Source organism: Oncorhynchus mykiss, chromosome 15 (assembly GCF_013265735.2).
Source record: "Oncorhynchus mykiss isolate Arlee chromosome 15, USDA_OmykA_1.1, whole genome shotgun sequence".
Classification (NCBI taxonomy): domain Eukaryota; kingdom Metazoa; phylum Chordata; class Actinopteri; order Salmoniformes; family Salmonidae; genus Oncorhynchus; species Oncorhynchus mykiss.
In genome coordinates, this window is record NC_048579.1 from 24,491,842 (window position 1) to 24,512,035 (window position 20,194).

Below are 20,194 nucleotides of genomic sequence, written 5' to 3' on the forward strand. Positions count from 1 at the left end.
GGTTTCCAGGTCAAATAAAGAATTTTAAAATGTCACTTACCGACGGCCATCATGTAGTCCCAGCGATCTAGCAGGCACATGCTGAACTGGAGGCCGTCTGGGTCGGGGGTGTAGCCCACCTCGATGAGGGCCAGGTTCCTGTCCAGGTTCTGGCAGACGGCCGAGGTCCAGGCCACCAGGAACCAGCAGACGATGAGCAGGATAATGGCCAGGAGACGCAGCACCCGCCAACTGGTCATGTAGGGGATCCTTTGGGCCGTTCGCGACAGGAACACCTTCAGGACCCTGGGGAAATGGGACAGCTCAACGTCAAGACATACAAGGAAAGGTGCTGCTGTGAGGCTGCTTGTTGATTTTATTGTTGTGGTTTTATTGTCATCGTCATCTATGAATTACGATAACATTCGTCATTATAGTCACTATCATCATTCTCATTAGCATCATCATGCAATGATTTCAATGTAATGATGTAATAGTGGCATTGCTACATCTCTTAATTCCCTTCCCTTTCCTCAAATGAACACCCATGGGGGCCATCAGAGACAGAGAGGTCCTGTAGAGTGTTTAACATCAGCCCCATCCTCATTATTAGCCCCTAATCTTCCAGACACATTGATGAAGTGTCCTGTGCATCCCCCCCTTTATGAGCTCCTCTCAAAAATGGATCTGTGCAATGTGCTCAACTTCCTCCACGACTCACCTTCCGATTACTCTCGCCCAAATTCATCTCCCCTCGCCATAATTAAGAGCTTCCTTAGGTATTTTTGCCACCTTCACCTGCTGAGAACACTGGTGCTGTCGCCATTTCCGATCACGCTCCTGTATCTCTTTAAAAGACATCTGCCCCATGTCTCATTATCAACTGTTCACAGGGGCTCACCCTCCACCTCTCTTCCTCTAGACCCCTCCCTCTCTCCCACGGCTAGCTTTGACTAAGGGGTTTCCCTCTTTCTACCAGCATTACTCCCTCTATTTGTTTTCTGCCTCCTGGCCTGTCTCAGCCATTCGATAAAATGTAATAAATTGAGACCATTTGGGCCAAAGTGCTCTCTGTTTTTTTCTCCCCTCACTTCCTCCCACACTTTAACTGGGCAAACTCCCAGTCTCGCTTAACGAGGTAGTGAATTTTTTTCTAAAGTGTGGCCTGATGAACAAGCCAAGAAACACCACTAGCTGCTCCCCGTACTTTATAAGGGCTCTTACTTTCAGGAAGGAATTAGACATCATCCGACCTATAATTGCTTTTATTAAAGAGTATCACAGTGGGTCAATAGGGATGAACTGGCTTGTTTAACGCGGTTTAAACAAATGTAGGTGGCTTGTGGATAACACAAGAGATTACACTGTAAATGTGAATGAACTTACAAAACTTAATACAGACTTGAAGTGCCAGAGCACATATTCCATTAAATGACTGTAAATGACTGTAATTGTATGTGCCAGACTTTGTCTCATCTGCAGTGAAATATCTTTTTAGTCCAGGAGTAGGTTTAATCTACTGTAGGTCCAGGAAACCAGCCCTTGGAGTATATCCTTTCCATTGTTTTCCCTTTCCTTTAGTTCATTACCATTGCGGATGAGACAGTCTTTGAAAGCAGGCAGAATGGCCCTTACAGCATTCCATTTGATTCATGTTCAGAGTAAACCAGATCCTTGAGTAACACCCTGAACTCTAAAGCTGGCAGAACACAGGCAGGATGTGATTGGCTATGTTCAACCTTTGCTTCTTTCTTCCAGTACACAATCAACTACAGTAGAATCCTTCCCTTCGCCTCTCAGTGCACATCTTTCTCTGGTGTTCCCAGGACATTGGTATTGGGTTGTCCCTGTCAAATAGGACAGCCCCAGTCACCTAGAGAGGGATGTGACATTTAATAACATGGATTATCTAGAAACTGCCAGTGAATCACTGCCAGTGAAAAAAAAATGGAGAAAAAAAATCATAAATAAACAGGGTGATTCATTGGCAGTTTCTAGATAGCCATGTTACTGTGTGTGTGTGTGTGTGTGTGTGTGTGTGTGTGTGTGTGTGTGTGTGTGTGTGTGTGTGTGTGTGTGTGTGTGTGTGTGTGTGTGTGTGTGTGCGCGTGCGTGCGTGCGTGTGCGTGTGTAGAATATACTCTGTTACACATGTGCGTGCATGAGTGTTTTCCACTGCATGCAACCCTGTACAAAGCCATCAATCAAGTACTTTCCAGAGTCCCTTTCTTGGGACATGACTCTCATCCTAAAGTAATTACTCAGCAGGTAGCAATATAACATCATTTATCCCATACCTGGTTAATAGTAATGCTTAAACATGGTAAAAGAGTACCTGTAGAGCTTTAGGGTCACTGTCCCATAGACTGTGGTGAATCCCAACAGGCGAACCCATCTCAACAAGATACAGCGGAATACACTGGGCTGGAAATACAGAATAACCACCTGCATGCAAACAGAGAGAGAGAACATAAGTGTAAATTACAATCATTTCTGTTTATGTGATTATGCTGCTATGGTGTCCATATTAGTACAGTCACATAAAATAAAATCATACCAAATGGTATTGGTAACAAATCTTGTCGTCCTTGACCTTTAAAGGATGAGAGGACTGCTAAATAACACAAACCTTATTTTCCATGTACTGTACGGGATAGTTTGCAATATGCCAAAATAAGTTCCTGGAAAACCCCTGCTGTTCCTGTTATGCTTTTGAATGTTAATGTGGCCATAGGTCAAATAAACACAGAGTGAAGTGGTGAGACATGGCCTACATTCAACTTCTAAGGGGGACTTTTAAAGTATATTCGTGTAATCTCAATTGTGTCCATTCAAGCAACAAGCCAACAGTTCACCTTCTGTATGAAGTGCCTTCAGAAAATATTCATACCCTTTGACTCATTTCACATTTTATTTTACAGCCTGAATTCACAATTGATTAAATGTGGGTTTTATCTCACCCATCTACACACAATACCCCATAATGATAATGTGAAAGCAGGTTTTTATAGACATTTTAGCGAATTCTTTTTGACGAATTAAATCCAGAAATATCTCATTGACATAAGTGTTCACACCACTGAGTCAATACTTTGTAGAAGCACCTTTGGCGGTGATTACAGCTGTACAGCAGAGTCTTTTTGGGGTAAGCGCTTTGCACATCTGGATTGTACAATATTTGCCCATTTTTCTTCAAGCGCTGGCTGTCAAGTTGATTGTTGATCATGGCTAGACAGCCATTTTCAAGTGTTGCCATAGATTTTCTAGACGATTTAAGTCAACTGCAACTAGGCCACTTAGGAACATCAATGTTGACTTGGTAAGCAACTCCAGTGCATATTTGGCATGGTGTTTTAGGCTATAGTCCTGCTGACTATGTGTGAAGAAGAAGAAGAAGAAGCCGGATGTGGAGGTCATGGGCTGGCATGGTTACGTACTACCAAATCCCCTAAAATTACGCGGGAGGCGGCTTATGGTAGAGAAATGAACATTCAATTATCTGGCAACAGCTCTAGTGGACATTCCTGCAGTCAGCATGCCAACACAACTGGAGACATCTGTGGCATTGTGACAAAACTGCACATTTTAGAGTGGTCATTTATATTCCCCAGCACAAGGTGCACCTGTGTAATGATCATGGTGTTTAAACAGCTTCTTGATATGCCACACCTGTCAGGTGGATGGATTATCTTGGCAGAGGAGAAATGCTCACTAACAGGGATGTAAACAAATTTGTGCGCAACATTTGAGAGGAAGAAGCATTTTCTGCATGTGGAACATTTCTGAGATCTTTATTTCACCTCATGAAACATGGGACCAACACTTGACATGTTGCCTTTATATTTTTTGTTCAGTGTATGTAAAGTTTGTACAGTGGGGTTTGAAATTATTGACACCCTTGATAAAGATATGCAATAATGACTATAAAATAAATCATTCAAATACTGAGCTATGTTGTGTGAAAAAAAGGGAAATTATAATATCTTATACTAATACAATTGCTCAGAGAAAGAGATTTTGTTGAACAAGTAATACTTTTTTTCTCAAAAAGGTAGGGGCCAAAGGGATGCAAATTATTGACACCCCTAAAGATTCTGATAAATAAAGTAGTCAAAAGTTTAGTATTTGGTCCCATATTCCTAGCATGCAATAACTACATCAAGCTTGTGACTCTATAAACTTGTTGGATGTATTTGCAGTTTGTTTTGGTTGCGTTTCAGATTATTTTGTGCCCAATAGAAAATGATGGACTCCAAAATGTATTGTGTCATTTTGGAGTCACTAAATAAGAATATAATAAGAATTGAATATGTTTCTAAACACTTCTAGATTAATGTAGATGCTACCATTATTGCAGATAATCTTGAATGAATCGTGAATAATGACGAGTGAAAAGGTTACAGAGGGTCAAAGATCATACCCCAAAGACAAGGGGAGGTTAGCATGTCTTGGCGGTATGATCTTTGACCCTCTGTAACTTTTTCACTCATCATTATTCACGATTCATTCATGATTCATTCAGGATTACAATTGTGTTAGTATCAAATATTAGAATTTCCCTCAAAAGCGTTGCATACAATATAGCTTTATATTATTTATAATATATTATTTCATCTTTATCAAGGGTGTCAATCATTTCGGACCCCACTGTATGTATGTATGGCGGGATGGACACACATACGCACATACACAAACTCATCGACACCCTCCAAAACAAGGCAGTGGGCACCAGACGAGGGGCTGTAATTGAAAAAGAGGCACAGCTGTGCCTTGGCCTCCTGCGGACCTCTACGAGCATCTGCTGTCGGGAGTCTTCCTGGTTTAGCCCTTAGTAGTGTGTGAACGGGGGAAATGCTCACTCTGTATAATCCAATAAAGCCTGTATGCTCACTGCCAATGTGAGTCCATCGGATTGATTAGCTAAAACTGCTTCCGTGTAGATTAATTACATCTCGGCCGTGTTTGAAGTACTGACTGTTTGGTCATAATTGAGTGCAATGATGGTTAGGAGAGGAAATGAGAGGAGAGGAGAGGAGAGAGTGAGACAGACAGAGAGAGTGAGACAAATAGAGAGAGTGAGACAGACAGACATACAGAGTGAGAAAGAGAGAGAGAGGGAGAGAGAGAGAGAGAGAGAGTCAATACTTTGTAGAAGCACCTTTGGCGGTGATTACAGCTGTGAGTCTTTTTGGGTAAGTCTCTATGAGCTTTGCACAACTCGAATGTACAATATTTGCCCATGAGAGAGTGAGAGAGAGGGAAAGAGAGAGAGTGAAAGAGAGAGAGAGAGCGAGAGAGAGAGAGAGAGGGGGGAGAGAACTGGTACTGAGTAAATACCATTGGTTGTTGATGTATCAGGAAAAGTATGGGGTGTTGTAGTCAAAGTTGAATGTTCTGTAGGGGTTCTATTGCGTTGTTAATTTCCTAGGTGAGAAAAAGTGTCTAACCATCGCCCCAGTATAGGTCATCTGGCCATAGCCCTAGACAGTATGTCTGTATGACTCTATCCCCAAACAGACACAGTATGTTACCCCAGACACTTGTCTGATGCCCAGTCCCAACACTCTATACTGTGTGCAGGCTGGTCACACCAAGTCATTCAAAGTGGAAATATAGGTCATATATGGTTGTGACGTTGATCAATGAGATTTCAACCTTTATTTGCTGACTCAAAAAATTCCAATGGGAAAACAATGTCATATTTTTGGTCTAGTTGTCATCTAAATGTGTATCACTGCGCTTTCAACCATTTAAAAGCAAAGCAAAGTTCAAATATATTTTGTATTCATACAACAACTTAATGTGTTATCACTGTGCTTCATCTAACAGTGTAACCAAATGACCTGGATTGCAGTTGAGATTACATAAAAAGTACATGGTGCGAGTGATTAAGGCCTTTTCTGCTCAGATTATTATAGCAATTGTGAAGATCTCCACAGATCTGCGACCTTTGCATGCAATCTTGAACATGCACATTTTCTATGATTACATAAGAAGACGTTTATAGTTACTGTAGGCTAACCTCCAAATGTGGCAATATATGTGTTACTCATTTTAAGGTTAAATAAATACTGTTACATTAGTTTGTAAAAAATTTACTTTATTTACTGAGTTGTGTTTGGTTTGTCAACACAGTCCAATATCAACATTTGAAGGAGATGTATTTTTTGTGACACTGATTACGTCTGGCTTTAATTCCAGTTTGTCTACAAATTAATAATTGATATGTTGGATTCACGTCTCCATCTCAACCGAGAATCAAAGTAAAGAACGGGACTAAATCAAATCAAACTTTAAGTTAAGTGCATTTAGTCCTATTCTTTAACTTACATTTTTGTGGTTGAGATGGGGACGCGAATCCAACAAAACAATTGTACTTTTTTCAAATCCAACGTCTTTCCCACATCAAAATTGGTTGAGAAATTACATTGGAACAACATTGATTCAACCAGTTTGCGCCTAGTTGTGTTTTCATGAGTGCATGAGGTTTAAGCTTCCTGCACTTTGGTACCATTTGAACTGTCTCTCTGTTCTTCAGTGTCCTAAATGCATATCTACAGTATGGATGTATTGGAAGTCTTTCTGTACAAGCATCATTTATTATGACTCTCTTTAAAGACGTTTATAACTAAACTTAATTTACTGCCCAGTAATCACAAATCAATCATACGAAAACCACGAATCATCGCAACAACAACCAAAATTGCCCTTTAGACAAGGAAAGCGGTCTTTCGTCTATGTTAGCTATAAGCCCCGGAAACCCACTGAAATAATGCCCAGCCTAGCAGACAACAGAAAAAAACACTGATGATTGTCCAAAAAACATCCAGAACCTAAAAGCGAGAAAATAAACATTTGAAGCGACATAATTATCTGTGCATTGCAGATGTGGGATAGTTCATGTTAATCCGATTAGCAGAGGCATTAATATTTCCCCCCAGGCAGAGAAGCAGTAGGCTAGTGAAGCTGCACGCAGGCATAGTAACCTTTGTGCTCACTAGGTTTGAGTCAGTCAGAGGACAGAGAAGGAACCCACTGGAGATGGATGAGTCCCACATCATCAGCAGCAGCTCAGAAGCAGAACGACAACACTGAGCAGACTGAACTGAATTAAACTGGCTAACAACACACAGAACAAAGTAGACTGGCTTGAACCAAAACCTCCACGCCACTAAGTGGGACAACGTTAACTACAGTTACTCTTCCTGAAATATACCTGCTTTGATTGAAGCAATGCGAAGTTGGCCACTTCCTTTAGTTGAAAAAGTCCTTTGGGGACCAGTCTTGTAATTACAGAGCTCCAGGCTCTTAAATTGAACTGTCTTAGTGTTGATGGGGGATAAATCTGTTACATATCGGGATATTATTTTTGACGATAAATCGTAATGTATCGTTTTGACAATATCTCAATATTATTTTGGCGCTCGTTGGCTGTGCCTGCACCAAAACTGCAGTATTTTTCCTTCATAGCTTATTTTTCCATCTTATTTTAAATAGGGAGCCAATTTGTTTGAGACTCCCGCCCATGGCCGGGAATGAACCCGGGTCTGTTGTTTTCAGCCATTTTATTTCCATGACTGATCAAAACCTGTTCTCATGGCTCTCACTTGTCCCTCTGCAGCAATATGTTTGGAACATCAAATCGCAATAGATTCACTCGTATCCAATCGTTATACATATAGAATCATGAGAATCTTGTTTTTATTATTTCCCCATCTTGTCTCATCCCTGCAACTCCCCAACGGGCTCAGGAGAGGCGAAGGTGGAGTCATGCATCCTCCGAAACATGAACCACCTAACCGTGCTCCTTAACACCCACCAGCTTAAACCAGAAGCACCAATGGGTTGGAGGAAAGACCGTTCAACTGGCGACAGCCTTCAGGCACCCGACCCTCCACAAGGAGTCTCTAGGGCGCAATGAGCCAAGTAAAGCCCCCCAGCCAAACCCTACCCTAACCCGGATGACACTGGGCCAATTGTGCACCGTCCCTATGGGATTCCCAGCCGCGGCCGGTTGTGGCACAGCCCAGGAATGAACCCAGGTCTGTGGTAACTCCTCTAGCACTGCAATGCACTGTGCCGCTCGGGAGGCCCGAATTGTGAGATCGTAATACATATCATACATATCAAATCGGCACAAGGATTGTGATAAGATCGTCTCGCTAGGTCCCTGGAAATTCACAGGCCTATGTGTTAGTGTCTGCTTTTTTTCTATTCCTTCTTAACTATGACGTGACTATGTTACCGTATATTTAAATTGCACTGGTAACTCAATATTTATACAACAAACAAACCAATGTCACTCCAAATCTAGTCCTGGGAATACACAAAGACCGCAAATAAAGTTGTGCCATTTGGTCTCAAGTCCCACTTTCCCCAAATGCAAGTGATAGAAGAGAATGAGAGAGAAGAGAGAAGAGAGAAGGAGCGAGGAGAGAAGGATCGAGGCAGGCACTGAGCAACTTGCTGACGCATGCCCAGGTCCATTGGGAATTAACAAGGCACAAGAGGTCACATGATTTGTAAAATGCACCATGGGAAAACACAGATCATGACACCCTTTTAGATAAACTGCATAAATACCCAGTGAATTCGTGATGACGTGATGTGGCTGTATAAGGTTTGCCTCTGCAGGATGCCACAACTGACACTGAACCGACTTTACTCGTACACTGTAATAGTATTCATGATTTTATCAATGATTTACCTTTTTTTTTAAAGCAATGTGATGATGACTACTGTGGCCATGTTGACCCAAATGCTTCCCAAGGTTGTGTCAAGTTGGCTGGATGTCCTTTGGGTTGTGGACCATTCCTGATACATACGGGAAACTGTTGAGTGTGAAAAACCCAGTAGTGTTGCAGTTCTTGACACAAACCGGTGCGCCTGGCACTTACTACTATACCCCGTTCAAAGACACTTAAATCTTTTGTCTTACCCATTCACCCTCTGAATGGCACACATACACAATCCATGTCTCAATTGTCTCAAGGCTTAAAAAATAATTGTTCATAGTTACTCATGCAAGAGAATTTTACAAGGCTCTAATTTCCTATTCCAAAACAATGAGAGGAGATGACTTGGCCGAAACACAAGGTCCAAAATGTCTCCCTCCTGGATTCTCCACTCTACTCTGTAGCTACGTCTCAGATATCCAATATGATATCCTCTACCCCCCACACATCTCTCTCTCTTACCATCGCCATGCACTGCTACCTACTTACCTACACACACACACACACACACACACACACACACACACACACACCAAAACGCAAGCATGCACACACACACACATACACAAACACACACAATTTCCTATTCAGCAGAGAGCCATTAGGCTAGCAACACACTGTTGAACTGCACTTTCTTCAGACTGCATCAGTTCTGGGAAAAAGGAAAGCCCTGATGCTTTGACAAGTGGGTGTTAATTCCAGTATGCATAAAGAGGAGGACAATTCCTCTCCCTTCCTCTGTTTTAAAACCTTCTATTAATAATCAATGCTGAGTGCTCGGAACCTTGGACTCCGCTCTGGGGGAAGAGGGAGGGGATCGGGTGTTGTTTGTGTGTGGGAGATGTGTATGGGTGGGGGGAGGGGTAGTCTACCTTATACTTTTCTAACAGACATCAATATCCTGGAGAGCATTATCAACACACACTCATCTCTAGAATGTCTACCGTGACTATCAAGGCTCCATTTACAGTATAGGGCGATTCCATGCCAGCGTGGTCCAGTAATATTATGGGTATCTCAGATTGTTCTGGAAATTCTCAAATAGAATTCTCTCATTACGAAACAGGATGTTTGACATGGTTTTTACGTTTGTGTCACAATTTTTTGGGGGGAGAAGACCATGATTAAAGTGGCCATATTAGGCCCTTTTTAGACCTATACATGCCTTCTGTAAGACCTGATGATCTGTGAAGCGTACATGATACAGACACCATCTTCGTGTCATTATACTCCCTTTAGGGTGCTCTAACATATGGAGTAGGTCTAGATTCTGAAATGCTATTTTTTCACATTAATTTTATTCAACAATAAAAATATTCATATCTCAAAAGTACCCTTTTTTAATAATTTTTTTAATTGAACCTTTATTTAACTAGGCAAGTCAGTTAAGAACAAATTATCATTTACAATGACGGTCTAGGAACAGTGGGTTAACTGCCTTGTTCAGGAGCAGAACGGCAGACTTTTACCATTGCAGTTCAGGGATTCAATCTAGCAACCTTTCGGTTACCGGCCCAACGCTCTAACCACTAGGCTACCTGCCGCCCCTGGATTTTGTAAATGTTTTTGACGTATTGTTTTAAACAATATACTCTATAAGTGCATCACATTTCCAGAGTGGGCTCTTTGCTACTTTTCAAGTTCTGAAACATGTTATGAGCACCACCAACACAGTGGATGGGAAGATGGATTTAAAGGAAACTCTCTGCTGGTGATTTTCTGAATGTGTATTCTTAAAGGAAGGCTGTGATTGTTACGACAAAATGGTGCAAAAGTAGCAGAGAGCCCGCTCTGGAAATGTGACATGTTTTGAAGAGTATGTTTTTTCAAACAACATGTCTCAAAATAATCAGAATCAAAAAGTGGACGTTTTGAGATATTCATATTTATAAGTATAATGACACCAAGTTGTTTTCTGTATCGTATGGTTCACAGATCATAGGGTCTTACTGGAGGCATGTATAGGTTTGTGGTTTGCGATACAAATGTAAAAAGCATATCTAACATCCTTCCCTCCCAATTACATTTCTATGTGAGAATTGCCAGAACAATCGGAGATAACAAAATATTTTCGGGCCTTCCTGGGGTGGAATCTCCCATAAGCTATGATGATGACTACTCATTGACCACCTACATGTATGATAGGATACATAGTTTGTTCTCATAATTACTCTCATAGTATTTTCTTAGAAGTTCTTATTGTGATTTCACCATTTATATATTTTTAAGCACTTATCTACCTTAAGTCTGTCCCTAGAGCACTACTTGTTCTTCTTTCTACAGAACACAATAAGAGCATGGGTGGAGTAGAGAACCTGTCAGTAAGTGTTTGAACACAGACACAAGTGGAGACAGGGATGAGTTTGATAATAACACTTTTGTCAATCAACACAGTCTGAAAGAGCCCACAACTTTCACTTAACGTGCTAGACATCGACATACGCTAGCTTCGCCCCATTAAACCACCTCAGTTTGTTGCTCAAACGTTGTTCAAGGCAATATAAGCTCGGCAGAGGGAAGTAGAGAGAGAGGCAGCGAGTGAGATGACATAGTGAGAGGAAGAGAGAGAGAGAGAAAGAAAAAAAGAAAGAAAGAAAGAAAGAAAGGAGAGAGAAAGATCATAATGCACCATGCATGAATCATGCTCTCATTCCAGTGTTAATGACCACCTTTCCTGAATGAACACTCCTATTGTTGCTCATCACTGCATCATAGTACTGGGATCTCAAAACCAGCGTTTGTCAGTTGAAAGCGTAGTTAGAATGCATTCATATCTTTCTATTCCAGCGGGAGTGATTTGGTTTTTTGCACCCGTGTACATTAGCTGGGATTCTTTGACTGCTGTGCTTCCTTCACAAAGGCCTGTGGGTCTTGAGAACGTCATTGTGCTACAGTACAGTAGAGAGCCCTGCTGACGAGCTGACTGTGTCAGATTGTACAACTCGAGGCTTGATACAAATGGATAAACAAACGTATTGATGGCAATAAGTCTATAATGCTGACTTTACTGTTGTTGGCCTCCCAAATCCACTCGCTTTTCTCAGCATCCCAGTCACAAAGGTGGGAATGAACAGACTAAGACAACTCTATAGAATGAAGCTCATTCAAACACCCATAACGCTCATCATTGCCAGCTTGTGTCTTAGAAGAGTCTGCCCCTATTGACACAAGTGACGTCGTGCAGCCACAAAGCCGTGGCATAACTGCCATCATGGGTGTTGTTGCTCAAATCAAATATCTAAGTTTATTGGTCACCTACATATTTTAGCAGATGTTTTAGCAGGTGAAGCAAAATGCTTATGTAACTGGCTCCTAGCAATGCAGTGAATGTCAAACAATACACAATAACAAAACAATAAAAATGTCTAAACAAATCCAATTTTAGCAAAATCTCTTATCCAGAGCAACTTACAGGAGCAATTAGGGTTAAGTGCCTTGCTCAAGGGCACACAAACAGATTTTTCACCTAGTCGGCAAGGGGATTTAAATCAGCAACATTTCGGTAACTGGCCCAATGTGCTTAGGCTACCTGTCGTCCCAATTAACCACCAACTAGCGCTGTAACAGTAATCCAAATGCACCAGGGTAGTTCCCGTCAACTCATTTCTCTCAGTAGTCTATTGAGTAGGACTGTTCCATGTTGTTTTTTAACAGCAACGTGTGAAACCCTGGGTTTGTCCCAAATGACACCATATGTCCTACGAAGTGCACTACTTTTGACCAGGGCCATATTGTACTATGTAGGGAATTTGGTGCCCTTTAGGAGTTAGCCGTGCTACAGTGGGAGGTGAGGAGGGAGCTATTGACCACATGAGACACTGAGATAGAGTTCTGAGATCACAACAACATAGCCTTTGACCACCAGAGAATGGGCCGCTAATAGTTTATCGAATCCCATTGTGACAAAAAGGGGGGGTGGGACTTTTTGGCAGGGGGACACTATTTGGCATGACAGGCCTTTATGTAATTGACTTATAGTCTGTAGACTATAAACATGTAAATGAGATGGAGAGGTGGTATTGATAGATGCTTGGAGGGGGGTGAGTACCTGAGGGATCGATCCCCCACATGGACCCCTTCCTTCCTGTCAAGGTCAGGACGTGTGGCCCCGGGTATTGATCTCCCGTCAGCTATTTGATTCCACTGTTATTTAGTTAGATAAAACAACTGAACTGTGTGTGTGTGTGTGTGTGTGTGTGTGTGTGTGTGTGTGTGTGTGTGTGTGTGTGTGTGTGTGTGTGTGTGTGTGTGTGTGTGTGTGTGTGTGTGTGTGTGTGTGTGTGTGTGTGCGTGCATGTGTGCATGTGTGTTGGGGGGGTTGTGTGTGTTTGTGTTTTTTTTATGTGTTTCCCACAAGAGATTGCAGGTGTGATTACTGACTGCGACCATCTCTTAATTTATTCAACTACTGTATGTAATGTCAATACATTTCCAATGAAGTTCCGCTTCATCGGTGAACCACTCCAAAAAGCTAATATTTTCATTCAATCTCAACCACTGGTAACTAACCGTTGAACCCCTGAAGGATTTCCTGTGTCACAAAGGTCAAATGCCAATAACCTCATCACCATAATACTAACAGTATTAAAACCTTATCAGGTGCTTATCTGAGACCCCCTTAGAATGCTTGCATCCCACCCCCACTTATGTAGTAGGTACAGTGCCTTTGGAAAGTATTCAGACTCCTTGACTTTTTCCACATTCTGTTACGCTACAGTCGTATTATAAAATGGATTAAATAAATAAAAAATCCTCAGTAATCTACACACATTTTTTTTTTTAAATACCTTATTTAGTGTTCAGACCCTTTGTTATGAGACTCGAAATTGAGCTCAGGTGAATCCTGCTTCCATTGATCATCCTTGAGATGTTTCTACAGCTTGATTGGTGTGCACCTGTGGTAAATTCAATTGATTGGACATGATTTGGAAAGACCTGTCTATATTAGGTCCCACAGTTGACAAAAAAAACATTTTTGCTTTGTCATTATGGGGTATTATGTGACGGGGTATAGAGTGATGAGGAAAATGTTTTATTTAATACATTTTAGAATAAGGCTGTACCGTAACAAAATGTGGAAAAAGTCAAAGGGTCTGAATACTTTCGAATGCGCTGTATGTGACTGTATACAAGGTTTGAAATTATTATGCTTCAGTCAAATATTATATCTGTTTGGGCAGTCTACAAATTATGTGTAATTATGTTCCATCCCCCTGACCATCTGTTCAAGAAACAATTGTCCCTTTGACCTCTTATTCACCTTTCCCGCATACACTAGTAACCCTATAGTAAATTGTCTGGCATAGAAATACAACAAATAGAACTGCCGCCTGTTCTTTATTCTGCATGGTAGCTTGATTTGAATGAATACGATAAAATACAATGCACTCCATAAAGGATACTGGGAAATACACAGAAGTCCAGTTCTGGAGTTGTGACCTGAGCTCGAAAACAATCTTTTGGTATTTTTTAAAATTAGTCCTCTGTTGAAACAAACAGTCTCAAAGTGTTTTGCATGTCAGCAGTCAAGGTTTCAAGATATTGGACTTTCAGCACGCAAAGTGTCACCAGTGACACTTTCCTTATTTTTTCCTCCTACAGAGTAGTATCCTAACTTTCAGTTGAAAGGGAGCATGTCTGTAGGGAGCCAGGCAGTGCTTGAAATCAAATCTACACCCAAAAAAATGAAATTTCATAAGCTTCAAATCGCACCTTGGTTCAGTTGCTTTGACTGCCTGTCTCCCCTGCAAGCTTATGACATTTCACGAGTGTGAGTTTTGGTTGAGAAGATTGAATTCAGCCAAGGCAGTGCGTGATGGTGTGTGGTGCCAATAAACAGAAATGGCTAAGGGTCTGAGTGACTGGGTTTACTCAGGTTCACATGGGCGAAAAAGGGAAAAAATCCTCCAGATGGAAGTAATATTGTGGGCTACAATTTGTCTCCACTCTAACATTTTTGTATTGGTTGCATTCAAGACCATATCATTTTTATTGAGCTCAGGTTATCAGTGTCAGAGTAGCATAGCATTTTCGGTCATTTTTGCCTTATTAAAACAAATTTTGGTCATTTATCGAGTCATGTAATGTGACAGAATTGCAAGAAATGCATTTATAAAAATAAAATTTTCCTCCTAAAAAAAATAACAATCCTGAATGTGTACAAATCCTAGAAACGCCTCTGGTTGCCAGAATGTTGCTAGAACATTGCCAGAACCATGCTCCAACCAGCAGACATTAACTAGTGCAAGACGGTTCACTATGTGGGGCATTCCAATCTTCTCATACAACGATAACTGTCAACATGTGTTGGGCCTGAGGCAACAAAAAAAAGAACAAATCCCTATGAGCTATTTAACATGTCTGTCTGTTTCCATCTGAGAAGGAGATAATGTGAGACTGAAGCCTCAGGAAAGTATCATGTCATTACACCCCTTCCCCTGCTTTGACATGCCCACTGCCATTCCATCCATCCATCTCTCTCAATCCTCTCATTTCTGGTCATCATCTCATTCCCCTCCTCTGTCTCATCATCTCGTTCCTCTCCTCTGTCTATTCCACTCTAATCGAGTAAATTCCTTAAAGGGAGAGAGGGGTGGGAGGTGGGGTTGGTATGGGATAGGGGCAATGAATCTGTTTTGATATGAAAGCTGACAGCTACTCCCCAATGATATGATATGAGAGGGCCCAGTGGCTATGGGCGAGGTAATGGTTTCTCCCCCTCGTCCCCCTGAGGTTGGCCTTGTGTAAATTACATCCAACTTGGCCTCCCACAATACCTTCTCCTTTTCACCACTATTTCCTGTGAGATATTCCCTCTCAATGAGACATGGGACATATTGGACTGTTTGTGTGAGTATGTGCCGCATTTTACAGTGTGCATACAGGATGTTAATCTGTACATTTTGATATGTGTCACCAACACAGAAGTCCCCAAGTTACTCAGAACTCAGAACTCAGAAAGCTGTGCACACTTCACATGTTGTCACATTACTGTCCGAGAGGTGAAAACTCAACTCAACACTCCACATTAGGAAATCAGCAGATGCATTTTAAACAACCGCCCTGTATGGCCTCACTGAATATGAAAACTACGCTCAGGAAGAAGAGGAACGAATAGCGAGGGTTGAAAGATGGCGACTAAAGATAGCGCCGGAGAACAAGGCTGACGTCTTACGTATTCCTAACCAATTGTGTTTTTTTCGTTCGTTTCTTTGCGTTGTTTGCAACTTATTTTGTAACTTCTTTTGTACATAATGTTGCTGCTACCGTCTCTTATGACTGAAAATAACTTCTGGACATCAGAACTGCGATTACTCACCACGGACTGGCAGATTCCGTTAACGAGTTCGACATGAATGATATACTGCAGGCCCAGATCCCCGTCATTTGCGTGAAGAGAAGGTGGAGAAAAAGGTGCTGGAGGGCGGACTGCTTTCTGAGAATTCATAGATGATCGAATAAACCCCCACTTCCTTCCATTCTGCAAGCAAACGTGCAATCTTTGGATAAAATCGATGACCTACGTGGAAGATTAAACTACCAACGGGACATTCAAAACTGTAATATCTTATGCTTCACTGAGTCGTGGCTGAACGACAACATTATCAACATACTGCTGGCTGGTTATAAGCTGTATTGGCAGGATAGAACAGCAGTGTCTGGTAACACAAGAGGTGGTGGACTATGTATTTTTGTAAATAACAACTGGTGCATGATATCTAAGGAAGTCTCAAGGTTTTGCACGCCCGAGGTAGAGTATCTCATGATAAGCTATAGACCCCACTATCTACCTAGATAATTTTTCTGTATTTTTAGTAGCTGTCTACATACCACCACAGACTGATGCTGGCACTGAGACAGCATTGAATGAGCTGTATTCCGCTATAAGCAAACAAGAAAATACTCACCCAGAGGCGGCACTCCTAGTAGCCGGGGACTTTAATGCAGGGAAACTTATATCCGTTTTACCAAATTTCTATCAGCATGTTAAATGTGCAACCAGAGGAAAAAAACACTGGACCACCTTTACTCCACACACAGATACACATACAAAGCTCTCCCTCACCCTCCATTTGGCAAATCTGACCATAAATCTATACTCCTAATTCCTGCTTACAAGCAAAAATAAAAGCAGGAAGCTCCAGTGATGTGATCAATAAAAAGTGGTCAGATGAAGCAGATGCTAAGCTACAGGACTGTTTTGCTAGCACAGACTGAAATATGTTCCAGGATTCCTCCAGTGGCATTGAGGACTACACCACATCAGTCATTGGCTTCATTAATAAGTACGAAACTAAAACAAGAGGCTCCCACGCTGAGGTCTGTCCAACGCTGGTCCGACTAAGCTGACTCCACACTCCAAGACTGCTTCCATCACGTGGACTGGGACATGTTTCGTATTGCGTCAGATAACAATATTGACGAATACGCTGATTCGGTGTGCGAGTTCATTAGAACGTGCGTTGAAGATGTCGTTCCCATAGCAACGATTAAAACATTCCCTAACCAGAAACCGTGGATTGATGGCAGCATTCGCGTGAAACTGAAAGCGCGAACCACTGCTTTTAATCAGGGCAAGGTGACTGGTAACATGACCGAATACAAACAGTGCAGCTATTCCCTCCGCAAGGCTGTCAAACAAGCTAAGCGTCAGTACAGAGACAAAGTAGAATCTCAATTCAACGGCTCAGACACAAGAGGCATGTGGCAGGGTCTACAGTCAATCACGGACTACAGGAAGAAATCCAGCCCAGTCACGGACCAGGATGTCCTGCTCCCAGGCAGACTAAATCACTTTTTTGCCCGCTTTGAGGACAATACAGTGCCACTGACACGGCCTGCAACGAAAACTTGCGGTCTCTCCTTCACTGCAGCCGAGGTGAGTAAGACATTTAAACGTGTTAACCCTCGCAAGGCTGCAGGCCCAGACGGCATCCCCAGCCGCGCCCTCAGAGCATGCGCAGACCAGCTGGCCGGTGTGTTTACGGACATATTCAATCAATCCCTATACCAGTCTGCTGTTCCCACATGCTTCAAGAGGGCCACCATTGTTCCTGTTCCCAAGAAAGCTTAGGTAACTGAGCTAAACGACTACCGCCCCGTAGCACTCACTTCCGTCATCATGAAGTGCTTTGAGAGACTAGTCAAGGACCATATCACCTACACCCTAGACCCACTCCAATTTGCTTACCGCCCAAATAGGTCCACAGACGATGCAATCTCAACCACACTGCACACTGCCCTAACCCATCTGGACAAGAGGAATACCTATGTGAGAATGCTGTTCATCGACTACAGCTCAGCATTCAACACCATAGTACCCTCCAAGCTCGTCATCAAGCTCGAGACCCTGGGTCTCGACCCCGCCCTGTGCAACTGGGTACTGGACTTCCTGACGGGCCGCCCCCAGGTGGTGAGGGTAGGCAACAACATCTCCACCCCGCTGATCCTCAACACTGGGGCCCCACAAGGGTGCGTTCTGAGCCCTCTCCTGTACTCCCTGTTCACCCACACCTGCGTGGCCACGCACGCCTCCAACTCAATCATCAAGTTTGCGGACGACACAACAGTGGTAGGCTTGATTACCAACAACGACAAGACGGCCTACAGGGAGGAGGTGAGGGCCCTCGGAGTGTGGTGTCAGGAAAATAACCTCACACTCAACGTCAACAAAACTAAGGAGATGATTGTGGACTTCAGGAAACAGCAGAGGGAACACCCCCCTATCCACATCGATGGAACAGTAGTGGAGAGGGTAGCAAGTTTTAAGTTCCTCGGCATACACATCACAGACAAACTGAATTGGTCCACTCACACAGACAGCATCGTGAAGAAGGCGCAGCAGCGCCTCTTCAACCTCAGGAGGCTGAAGAAATTCGGTTTGTCACCAAAAGCACTCACAAACTTCTACAGATGCACAATCGAGAGCATCCTGGCGGGCTGTATCACCGCCTGGTACGGCAACTGCTCCGCCCACAACCGTAAGGCTCTCCAGAGGGTAGTGAGGTCTGCACAACGCATCACCGGGGGCAAACTACCTGCCCTCCAGGACACCTACACCACCCGATGTTACAGGAAGGCCATAAAGATCATCAAGGACATCAACCACCCAAGACACTGCCTGTTCACCCCGCTATCATCCAGAAGGCGAGGTCAGTACAGGTGCATCAAAGCTGGGACCGAGAGACTGAAAAACAGCTTCTATCTCAAGGCCATCAGACTGTTAAACATCCACCACTAACATTGAGTGGCTGCTGCCAACACACTGACACTGACACTGACTCAACTCCAGCCACTTTAATAGTGGGAATTGATGGGAAATGATGTAAATATATCACTAGCCACTTTAAACAATGCTACCTTATATAATGTTACTTATCCTACATTATTCATCTCATATGCATACGTATATACTGTACTCTATATCATCGACTGCATCCTTATGTAATACATGTATCACTAGCCACTTTAACTATGCCACTTTGTTTACATACTCACCTCATGTATATACTGTACTCGATACCATCTACTGTATCCTGCCTATGCTGCTCTGTACCATCACTCATTCATATATCCTTATGTACATATTCTTTATCCCCTTACACTGTGTATAAGACAGTAGTTTTGGAATTGTTAGTTAGATTACTTGTTGGTTATTACTGCATTGTCGGAACTAGAAGCACAAGCATTTCGCTACACTCGCATTAACATCTGCTAACCATGTGTATGTGACAAATAACATTTGATTTGATTTGATTTGATTTGAAGTGCATCGATGACATCATCCCCACAGTGACCGTATGTACATACCACAACCAGAAGCCATGGATTACAGGCAACATCCATACTGAGCTAAAGGCTAGAGCTGCCACTTTCAAGGAGCGGGAATCTAACCCGGAAGCTTATAAGGAATCCCGTTATGCCCTCCGACGAACCACCAAATTGGTAAACGTCAATACAGGACTAAGATCGTATCGTACTACATCGGCACTAACACTCGTCAGATGTGGCAGGGCTTGCAAACCATTACAGACTACAAAGGAAAGCACAGAACTTCCCAGTGACACGAGCCTACCAGACAAGCTACACTACTTCTATGCTCGCTTCGAGGCAAAAAAACACTAAAACATGCATGAGAGCACCAGCTGTTCCGGAAGACTATGTGATCACGCTCTCCGCAGCCGATGTGAGTAAGACCTTTAAACAGGTCAACATTCACAAGGCTGCAGGACCAGACGGATTACAAGAACGTGTACTGCAAGCATGTGCTGACCAACTTTCAAGTGTCTTCACTGACATTTTCAACCTCTCCCTGTCCAAGTCTGTAATACCAACATGTTTTAAGCAGAGCACCATAGTCCCTGTGCCCAAGAACACTAAGGTAACCTGCCTAAATGACTACCTGCTTTGAAAGGCTGGTCATGGCTCACATCAACACCATTATCCCACAAAACATAGACCCACTCCAATTTGCATACCGC

The 20,194-nt window shown here is 42.6% G+C and overlaps 1 protein-coding gene across 1 annotated transcript in view; it reads right to left on the bottom strand.

The window, feature by feature from the left end:
- gpr158a (G protein-coupled receptor 158a) overlaps window positions 1-20,194 on the bottom strand; it is a 101,836-nt gene that overhangs the window by 24,727 nt on the left and 56,915 nt on the right. Inside the window, exons 6-7 of the mRNA XM_021562794.2 lie at window positions 2,315-2,424; window positions 41-285 (exon numbers count right to left, since the gene is read on the bottom strand). Coding sequence (XP_021418469.1) covers window positions 41-285; window positions 2,315-2,424 — 355 coding nt within the window. The remainder of the gene's footprint in view (window positions 1-40; window positions 286-2,314; window positions 2,425-20,194) is intronic.